This window comes from Stigmatopora nigra, chromosome 1, assembly GCF_051989575.1.
Source record: "Stigmatopora nigra isolate UIUO_SnigA chromosome 1, RoL_Snig_1.1, whole genome shotgun sequence".
In the NCBI taxonomy this organism is placed as follows: domain Eukaryota; kingdom Metazoa; phylum Chordata; class Actinopteri; order Syngnathiformes; family Syngnathidae; genus Stigmatopora; species Stigmatopora nigra.
The window spans coordinates 21,498,550-21,510,000 of record NC_135508.1 but is presented as its reverse complement, the minus strand read 5'-3'; the positions used below and the strand labels follow the sequence as shown (position 1 = coordinate 21,510,000).

General features: G+C 38.4%; 1 protein-coding gene across 3 annotated transcripts in view; it reads right to left on the bottom strand.

Annotated features, from left to right (window-relative positions):
* celsr3 (cadherin, EGF LAG seven-pass G-type receptor 3) overlaps positions 1-11,451 on the bottom strand; it is a 60,910-nt gene that overhangs the window by 31,848 nt on the left and 17,611 nt on the right. For all 3 annotated transcript variants that reach the window (XM_077718099.1, XM_077718091.1, XM_077718109.1), the window contains exons 2-3: positions 6,422-6,765; positions 4,429-4,717 (exon numbers count right to left, since the gene is read on the bottom strand). In XM_077718099.1, the coding sequence (XP_077574225.1) occupies positions 4,429-4,717; positions 6,422-6,765 (633 nt within the window). The remainder of the gene's footprint in view (positions 1-4,428; positions 4,718-6,421; positions 6,766-11,451) is intronic.

The window sequence follows — 11,451 nt, the reverse complement described above, 5'->3', positions numbered from 1 at the left end:
AAGTTTCATTTTTATGTCTACTAGATGTATGCTGATTTGTTTTTAGGGCTTTGTGCAACTTACTTAAAAATAAATAATAAGAAAATATAGCTACTGAAAACAGAATGATAGAGCCTTTGTTATTGGTGCATTTAAATATGACAAGAGGTTAACAGGCCCTTTATTTTCCTTACTTGATTTTAAAAAAAAAATTTGAGACCAAATCAGAGAGTTTGTATTACATGCAAATTCAATTAGATGCATTGAGATCTTCAGTCTGTGACATTTTAATGGGGCAAGCCTATGATTCTGCCCAGAAACCAGATTGATAAAATTATCCTTCTTAGTTCAAGTAACAAAAACAGAGATTCCTCCAGCAGTTTGCCTCCATGAAAAGAAACACCCACGTAAGCCCTCCACCACTACCACCACCACATAATGACGGAAGCACATGGAAGATCGGTTTCCACCTTTCCTCGAGCACATTTGGACACAAACATACTCTGACAAAGCAGCTGCTCACACTCACACTCCCTCTTGGCTTTTCCATATAAAAAGAGCAGACAGGGTGTTGCAACTGGCCTGCAGATAAATTGTTCCACAGGGGCCACCTTCACTACCCAACATTTCTGTTTCAAACAGGCAAAGATGGCAAGTAGAATGCTATACTCATCATACATATGTATAAATACATACAGTAAGCAATACAACTCATTTTTTTGTGTGTTGTATCCGCCATATTCCTGCTCCTGACCCATACAAAGAATCCTTGCCCTCACCCTCCAGGCTGTCAGGTCTGATCGTGTAACTGTCTCTGTAGGCACTTTGTTTGTGCTGCTTTTAGCTGGTGCCCATAGGCAAAACGTACACAACACACATTGGAGTAAGTCAATAAAAGCCTTCACATTTCCCCGTGATACTTTGGAAGAAAATATCATCAGACACAGTGTCGATGGAGGGCTAGCGGAGAATCACTTGCGCTGATAGGTCCCCCCCTCCCCCCAATCTTGGGCCCCCAGGCCTCTAGCCCACCGTAACCCATTGGATAAGGCGGCCCTGTCTATGAGAGGACAATGTATGAGGCCAGGAAGGTTCGAGTAGTATTTATGCTAGTGGTTTCTTCCTGCACTTTGCTGTCTTGACCACTGTTCATTTATCTGTCCTTTCAATGTTTCATCATCATCATTCTACTGCCATTCTCACTCTGGCTGATGGACATCTTTTAATGTGACCAAACCACTAAGAGAAAAAAACAGGCAAACTCCGACCACCAAAGGTCTTGAGCCCACAAAACCTGTAAGATGGACATCTGATAATATGTTCCATTAATTGCACACATTGTCTGTGAGGCCACACAATAGGCAACGTATTAAAGAAGGACACACTTTTACTAGCACAGCAAATTGCCTGTCTTGCCTTTGTCTCTTGTACCACTTTTCTGCAGAGACTCATTAATACCGAAATAAATGAATAGATATTAATACTCATGAATAATGCGTGTGGCGAGACTTAAACACACATCTACGCACAGTCTGGTTCACTTTGCTTGCTCGGTTAAAAACAGGTGGAATGATAGAAGCTGGAAATAAATATAAAAATATATATATTTCAATTATTGAAAGAGAAATCAAGATGATTTACATGTATTTTTGTCCTAATATGATATTTTAATAGGTTAGTGTAATAATATAGGTTCTGATAGATAGTGTTGTACTTAGAAATAATATATACCAAGCAAGATACTCACAGCATGTTAAACATATTTAGGCATGCTATATATAGAGACAAAATATATATATTAAAAAATAAAATAAATCCTATGGTTTAAGACCTGAAGGGTTAAGCTAGAAGTTGAGATGGACTTTTAAACAGTGCGTATCTTTCGAAAAAATGAAAAACTTGTTCACCTTACATGATAAGACTTGGTTCAATTTTGCAGGTTTTGTATACAGCCAGTTCTAATTTAGACAAAAGAAGCTCCCCACAATCCCCACAGAACACTTCTATTAACTTGTATTAGTTTTCTATTCAATATTTCTACATGAATGTATCAATGTTCACCAAAGTACCAAGAATATTGATCCACATGGATGAGCAATTGATGACATCACCTCCCATAAGTGACTGAAATTAATCCCTAAATGGACATCGATTGGGAGTTGGCAGATGACAGTATAGCCTCCACTGGGGACATTTCAAGAAGGCAGGATTAAAACTGGAGTGCAAGTGATGTCTTGGCGTAAGAATGCCTACCAAATGGAGCAAAATTCCAACTTGTTCCAATAAAAAAAACTTACCTGCACAATTTTATAAGCCAAAATGACTGATAAGAATGATGTAAAACATTATCGTCATTGCCCTACATTTGAAACACTACAAATAAAGTTGGAACTTTGACTACACAGTGAACATCTGGAAACGAGAAAATATTTCTCATGCAGAAAATGTATGCCTCTCCGAGTCTTTACTTATTCATGATCTTTGTTTTCCGGCACCTTGCTGCATTCCTTCACCTGTGTTGTCTCCAGGTCTCAATCCACTTTGCCTCATCTTTATTTCCTCACCCCTTCTTCCTCCTCCATACTCATCTTAATGTATTCACACTATCCCTTCATTCATGCAGATGTTTTATTCATCAAAGCCACTATGTTCTTCAACCACCCCTTGGCATCTTAGTTTGCTCCGCCTCGCCTCCCACCGCCTGGTCGCTCCCTCCTCTCCCACTCCACCACATGGTGCATCCCTGGAGGCCAATACACTCCACATAGCATCTCCCTTTTCCTTCCTCTTGCATTGCCACTTTCAGTCTCACTGCCTTTAAGATACTCTTCATCTCTCTCTCTCTCTCTCCGGTCATCTGTTAGCTCCCTTAAGAAATCTCCAAAATGGCTTAATCTGTGATTTTTGCATAAACAAGCAAGCTGTTCCTTTATTGTTTTATCATAGAGTATGAATGGCAGTAGTGGAAAAAGCAATTTCCGGTTGGGTTCGGTTAATTGTAAAGCAACAATTTTAAGTGTTAAAAATGGTCAAAAATCAGATGGAATTCGATTTTATATTGTGAATGGCTTACATTTTCTTTCACACATTTTAGATTTTTTTTTTAATTCTCCCAATAATTAGTTGGAATGCCAAAAAGTGTTAACTTTGTCCAAGTTCCTAAGTGCTACTGCAAAGTTTTTGGAGTTCTTCAGGCAGCAAACAGTCCATTAAACAAGTAATGAAATCTATATAAATATCAACATTTAGTATAAAACGGAACAAAAAACGTCCCTATTCTGAAAAAAAGCACAAAATTGAACAAATGTACCTGTACAAGAACATGGTCACTGTCTTGATGTGTTAAATTTCACAAGTTAGTCTACTGTGCTTGCCTGGCACCATTAAATAAATAACCAATCAGTAGGCATCAGTCCACAAGCATAACTGAACTCTATACAAGGCCCATTTTCCCACCACTTGTGCTTAACTGTCAATTCTTTCATTCTCCTTATATGTTCTGAATGCCTCCGTGGGAGGTAGGAATCACATTTCCACTCACATGTATCTTTTGAGTTCAAATGTAAACTGAAGTTGCAAAGGAAAATGAAACCCCAGCTTCAGAACTAAAGCAAATCATCACAATAAAGCGAGAGGTTGTTTGTGTGCTTGTGTTAGATGACAAGGTAACAGTTTGGGTGAAGAAAAGTTCTCCCACGAGGCAAAGGTTCACATGTTTTATGGTGTCATAATCAACATGAAAAAGATGGAAAAGGGAGCAGATCAAGAAACAACGTCAATGTGGGACGTCAACAAAAGGGATGTTATGCTGCAGGCTCACACATTTTTTTTCTTTTACCTGATGCCACCATTTCATTTATTTGGAGGTGGTCCCAATTGGAAATTCACTAGTGGCCTAAAACATTTGTCTGTCTCACATCCACATCCAGGAATAATTACACAAACAAGCTTAAAAGACGCAATTCTTTCCTCAATTTGCCATTGTCACGTACACCATTTGTGTAGATGAAACGAGAAAGGGAAGAAAAATGGAAAGACTCATTAAGCATACCAATATTAAACGACTGCGTTATGAAATATAGATATGATTTCGGATAACATATGCATAATTTAAAGCCTGACTAAGCAGAGATGTGTTCAATTATATATTTAAAAGTTATCTCATTGGCATTAAGATACTGTATCCGGTGCTGACAGCATATGAAGGCCAACACTCAAATTAAAACAGCAAATTCAACATGTTCTTTAGTAGTATCCTGTCATAATAAAGCATCAATATTTTCACCCTTAGTGTAAATAAATTTTCCAATAGTGTCCTTCATCCAAATAGAAGTCAGAGTTTGTCACATTCCATGTTTGTGGAGTTTACATAAAGCAATATTGCATGGATTTAAAGCAATTGTTCAGCTATTATCTGTATCTGTAAGAATAAAGTTAATGATGACTCACCAGTGTAGTCCTCCCGACAGATGCATGTGTACCCTCCTTCTTTACGGGCACACACCCCTCCGTTCAAGCAGGGGTTGGAGTAGCAAAGGTTGATCTCGGTCTCACAGTAGTCGCCCGTGAAGCCCAGTGGGCAACGGCATCGCAGGCCGGCGATGGGGTGAATTGGCCGGAACAGGATGGAGGGTGAAGAGATGAAGGGGGCGGAGCTATTGAAGCGTAGCACGGAGATGCATTTCATGTAGTTCTGACAGGGTTCCCGCAGGCACACGTTGTCGTCAAATGGAAGGACCTGAAGGCAACAGCAAATGTCTAAGATTGAAAGAATTGATCACATGTCAAAGCATTTTCACATGGAATGCATTTGGTCCCTCAAGGCCACTGTTGGAATAAGACCACAGCCATTCCGCTAGAAAATATCCTAGTTGTCAAGTTTAGGTGCTTTTTTATGGTGGGCGGTGAAAGATTGACACATTTCTACTAGATATGCTTCAAACGAGTTATCTGTTGAGGAACAAAACGACAATCACTACCGCTGTGTTTCTTGAAAACATTATGTTTCCCCAAAAAATAAGAAAACTAGGGTTTGGGATTCTTGTCTACTCATGAGAGCAGTGTTTTTGTGTTTTAAATTTTGTTTGCCTTCCTAATTTAACTGTAAAACAAGTGAACATACAACTGTTCTAAAACGGCCCTAAGTGAGAAAACTCAACTACATTGTTAGTTATGGAAAAAATGTTTGATATAATTAAACGTTCCACAAGGGCTTATACAAGTACTGTACTCATGTACTCACTGTTGATCTAAAATGAGTTAAACTCAAAGCTGAAGATGGAAATTCCATTTGTTTGAATGATTGCATTGCTGTTTAGCTTTGACCAGAAAACCAGTCCTGAACTATACGTAAAGATGCAGAAATTGACTTGAAATGGTAAGAGAAGAGTAGTGAAATTGAAGACTAAACTCTTACACCATATTTGGCATCATGCCCTCCTTCCTGATGGCAAGGGGCAATTTGGAACCCTTTATGAGGCTGCAAATGCTATCCAATGGGTTTGAATCGAAATATTTAAATTAAAAACAGTCAAAGATATTGGATGATGTCCACCCATTTAGTTCTTTGTTCACGATTACACCTTAATATGTGAAGAAAATATGGCCGGTATGGTTCCAATTAACTCATTGCCTGACAGGCTTCCTCTCATGCCAAAACAATTGGATATCTGATGCTCTTAATGGCGAATATTCAGTTAATTTTCAAGATTACATCCTGAAATTAATAAACTCTTACACTCACAAACTTCCAATTCAAGATTTGTGTCTTAAAGTTATGTGAGAAGGTAGCTATTACGATAAATATGAACGCCAAATTGTCAACATATATTTGATGCACAACAACATTAATTTGGGGGAGGTGGGGGCTGGGTGGTTCTGGGGTATGTATAAGTCATGAATTCCATCATTGTTGTTAGTTGCCTGGGCAACAAATGTGTAACCAAACAGCGACCTCATCAATATGGCCGATATAAAATGAGTCTTCATATACAAACATATCGAGGTGGTGACTCGGATCCCTTTCCGAGGTGTTGTATGAGCTGTGCATATGTCTATGTACAATTACAACTCTGCTTTTATATAAGTACAAAATACTGAGCTCATGTTAACATCATGAAGCATTCAGAGAGATAAATAATGAAGCCGACATGTTTAGCATTCAGGATGTTGAAAATTATTCAAAGTCTTAATGCAAGATAGTATGTGGTTTAAATAAACCTTCTTTATATGCGTGCTGATACTTAGTACTTTAACATGAAAGCATCAAGTCGTTATGCATTTTGTGGGCCTGGTTTTTCTTTAGCCATTACAAAGATAAATTCATTAAAAATCATTTTGAAATACTAACACTTAGTATACATATTGGAAGTTAAAAACTAAAGTAAACTACACCAAGAGAAACTGTGACAGGCCACCCAAAGTGTGACAGTGGTGGACAAACCTCCATCTGTGTCAGCGATGTGAGACGTGGCCGGTTGAGGTAGAGTTGTTCCTCCAGGGCCTCGGATGGAAAGAAATTTCCTCCGGGTAACGCTGCTGAGAAGCTGACATTCAGGATACCTCCCGATTCTGCATCCTTGTCCGGCTGGATGTTGAAGACAAAAACATCTTCGACGGGCACAGAGAGTACTGCCGACACTCCCTCTAGGAAGTGACTGAGCAGTGGTGACAGAAAGTGGTCTTGGGACATGTTCTGCAGGCGGACTGTGACGCTGCTGCCCAGCATGTCCTCGGTGATGATGAGGACACGGAGGACGCAGTGAGCCGAAATGCTGTGAACACCATCTACAGAACAAAAAGTAGAAAGAGGAAACTTTAGAGAAGCATAAAATGTTTTAGGAGAGCATTGCCTGCTCAAATATACGTTTGGAGTGACGGTGTTTGTTGGAAATGTCAATTAAAGGAAAAGAAACATGGCAAAAAGTATGTGATTAAATTGAAAACCAGGTTGTTGTTTTTTTACCAGAATAACATTGCTCTTATAACTTGAAATCCCCAAGCTGATAAACTGCTGTAAATCCAGTACAAATCGTCACAATGCACCAACTCCAGCCAGAGGAAAATTGGATTTGAGTTCCAATTAGAAGATCATTTTCCCTCATCTTGTTTATGCAATCGAGTAAATACATGTAGAACAAAATCAGGTCTGGATTATTGCATATGTGAGATCAGTTTTAGATGAAAACCATGGCAATAAGATGTTTCTGACTAAATATTTGAATGGAAGAGCAAAATAGATGAATGGATGCTCTATGGTAGATTTGTACTAATGTATATTGTATATTGGTTGTTTGTTCAGTTTTTAAAAAAAGAGGTAGGAAATGACACATTGATCCTTTGATGATTAAAACAGGTTTTGAAAAAAGAGCCAATGAATTTAGTAAGGAACACAATAAGTGAAAGAAACAGAAGGAGAGTGGTCTATAAAAAAAAATGGAGAGAGAGAAAGGCGGAAGGAGGGGGTTTGTGAGAATGGGGGTTGGGTTGAGTTGGTTGGGTTGGCAGCTGGTTTGATTACCGGATTATGAGGAACCTCACTCCCTACTGACCTCCAACACACGCACACACATTGGAGGACAATAAATAAGGAACCAGAAGGAGGAGAGACATTAAGGAGTAACTAAAAAATACATGAACGTTTATACAGACTACAAAAGGAACCATAAAGTAATAATGGCTACACAAATACTGCAAAAAACATTTGATGAACAGAATGTAATCTTCTGCATCTAGCGGAGGGCCAAAGGACAGCATTATTTCATTATTGTCATCACTCCACATCATGTAGTGCAAATTGAAGCTGATCTTCCATTGTCATTTAAATGGGCGTCTTGGAAATGACTGGATAATCTGATGAGTTTGATTTAATCACTCTCATACACAAACCCACACACTCAGGTAGTATTGGGAATTTTACATGCCAATGTATTTACACGAAATAATGTCAATGCAGATCTACTCACATTTTTCTTGTTCCCAATCTATTTCCATTCATTGTACACTTTTCACTCCCCACTAATAAAGTAGCTGTTTTTTTCACACTCACCAGGTTGTAAATATTGATTACAACTAAGTAAAATAAGAAAACATTCCCAAAATAAAGTATGAAAACATTTGTCATTTAATAGCATGTAAAGAGATGCCCAAACAAAAAAAAATGCAACTCACCGAGCATCGTCTAGTTTACCAACAATATGATCGATAACATTGTCTTTTGGTTTCCATAGTGATCTTCTATTAGCTCAATTAGAATGAGAAAGTGACTGGAAATCACATTTGAAGTAAGCTGCTTTGTTTCTTTTAAAGAGTGTGCAATATTTAGCATACAAGAAAACTTTCATTTTAACTTATTTCCTTGCAAAAAGAGAGATTTTCTTCCCATTTTGGAAACTGTGACCTTTTTGGATTTGAGTAAAATTACATATTTCTGCTTTCTAACTCATTGCTTGTTGGGTTTATTCTGTTTTATTATTATAATAGTTATATTAATTCATTTCTTTATTTAATAAATCTCTTTCTTTTCTTTGTATTAATTCATTACTTTGTTAAATCATTCTCTTTCTGTTTTTCAAAAGTCTTGAGGTCACACCAAGTCATCTTTAACCTAGACAGCCTGTTCCAGGATGGTTATACAAACAATCCACCCAATCTGGGTCCTTGAGATTTGGTGGGCCCTTGGTGACGAGGACAGGGCTATTCGGACAATAACAAGAATATTGTTATCGTTATGTAACCGTACACTTCGGGTTTTTCTGTATGTAACGATTATATGATTATGATTATATTATATGATTCTTAGGTCAAGGAGGTTGTATAATTACTCTAATCTAAATGTTGTTAGGTCTAGTCCCTGTTTTTGTTATTAGTAAAATACTTTGATTGTTATTGTAGTCCCAGATGTTGTTTTTACTCATACGTGATGGAATGATCAACAACTCTGTAACTTGTGACCATAAGAATGGGACGAAAACGTCTATTCGAGGAGACGTTCGGAAGTTGTAAGGTGACACTTGCTGACTCTCCCCTCCGGAGGCTTTTACCCATTGTTGTATCCATTTCTATTTAATTAAATGTCAATAATTGAATAAGATGTCTTCCTGCAGTTATTGATAATTACGGACGAAGGTAATTATTAATGAACCTGACATTTTGGTCCTTCGAGCCATGGAGGTCAATATACCGGAGCGAGAACCCAGGCGCTGCTGTTCGACATCTGGTAAGTGACCGTGCGCACGGCGTCTTCAAAACCCTTGGTGGGCCGGAGTTTTTCGACGGGGGCGCCTGGATTCTCGGCGGTTGAAGACTTTTCCTGCTGGAGGGAGACATCTGATGGATCTCGGGTAAGTCCACATTAATGTCTGCATGTTGTGAAGGTGTTTACAAATGCGTTAAAGGGACATTGTATGTGAGGCCCATTGTTGGGCTGGTTTCGCGTCCTGGGTGACGGCGATAAAACCCTGTGTTTATACTAGTCAATGGCAGGTACGGTGGGGCACTTTGCTGGAAAGTGTCCTGTGTCTCAGGGGTAGGCACGAATGTATTGTACTAGAGGTACAATATTGGGGCCGGGGAGTGTCCTGTGTCTAAAGGGTAGGCACGAATATACGTTGTATGGTGTTTGTGTGGTTTCTGCAGTAAAATTAGGAAAGGCCTAGGAGATACAGTCGATACAGTCGAATAGATAATAATAATATTAATAATAATAATAAATAATAGAGTTAACTGTGTGAGGCACACGAACTCACTACAAAAAATAATAGTAAAATATGGGAAACACGTGTTGTAAGGCGGGTTTGGATGACGATCCAAAAAAATACGTCTAACTTGTAAGGATTGGAAAAAATTGGAAAGACAAAGCGCTTTAAAAATATTACACAGCTATATTTATGGATAAATAAATAATGGGTTTGCTGGCCAGCTTAAAATGCATAGAATACAGGATAATATATGCACTAATGCATAGAGGTAATATACATATATAAATAATATGTGAGTGGATAAAAGTGTAACAGCTTGTTCCACAGACACTAATGGAGGTAATATACATATATAAATAATATGTGAGTGGATAAAAGTGTAACAGCTTGTTCCACAGACACTAATGGCGAAATAAGGCCGGGGAGAAGTTAAAAATACTATTTTGGGAAAATAGTGGGGGCTCCCTCGGATAACGGGGATATATTTAAGACCGTGGCGGCGGGAAAGTACTGTTTGGTAAGGAAAAAATGGCGGGGCCTCCTCGGCTGACGGGGAAAATATTTACCGAGATAGGTGACGGGCGCGGAGGAAGTTTAACAAAAATAGAGGGAGAAGAGATGGTGTAAAGTTCGACAAAAATCAGAGATAAGTTGTAAAAAAAAAAAAAAATGGAGGTATATATATTACATGATTACCCAGACTAGAGGGTCTCTGAAAACAAGGAATGTCGGCTTAGAATGATTTGGAATGTGGATTTTGGATACGAGAATGTTGAGCTAGAAAATTAATGGAGACACTGGTATTTAATTTGGTTAATCCAGGTATGACGTTTTGTGATTACAATTAAATTGGGTTTTTTTGTGATGCTTGGGCTTGTATAACAACAATTAGAATGGTTATTTCCAAGTGCTGGTGGTGCTTTGTTAATATAACCTATATGTACTGTCAATTTACAGCAATGTGATGGCTTATTGCAGCTTGGTTTTTGATCCCGTCCGCTAACGGGAAGATGGTGTTTAAAAAGACAAAAGAATATATACAAAATGATCATTTAAATTTTAGCAGGGAATGTCACCTGTGTTTTTATTATGCTCTAGACTTGCCAAAAAATGTGTCGACTGCGGGGGAAGCGTTTCTGGTGCAGCGGCTGCTGATTAGATGGGAGTGAAACATGTGGGCCGCGGGGCAGAAGATTTAACTGTGTTGGGCTTTCGGGAGCGTTCGGACCGTGTAAACGACTAAAATTTGTGATCCCTTCCGTGAAGACATTATAATAATAATAATTGGCCTTGGGGGTGCTGAAGCAAACTTGAGGGCAGAAAATGGGTTTTTGCCATATTGTTGTGCTTGCAGCATACATATTCTGGATATATGGGGTCTTGGAAAAATATTGTTATGTAGTTGAATATCGGAAGAGGGGTTAATTTGACGTTTTAATGGTTGTCTTCTCTAAAAAGCGTTGTATTTGGGCACAGGGAAAAAGCTGGTTTGTAAACATAAGATAACAATGCTGTTTTCGCAGCAAGAGTGGAGGTCATAGTTAACGGCTAATTGCGTTTTCTGTTTGGACTTTTCAGAATAAGAACAATACATGGGCTGCAAGAAATGCAAGGTTATGCGAATGCTTTCGCATTGATATTTTGGGTTTTAAAATGAAATGCATCAAGAGGATAGAAAAATCTGTTCAGTAAAAGGTTGATTTGGTAAAAAGCTTTGGATTTGGGAAATAGACCAAAATAGTCATTTTTGAGCAATTGTGGATTTCAAAGGGCT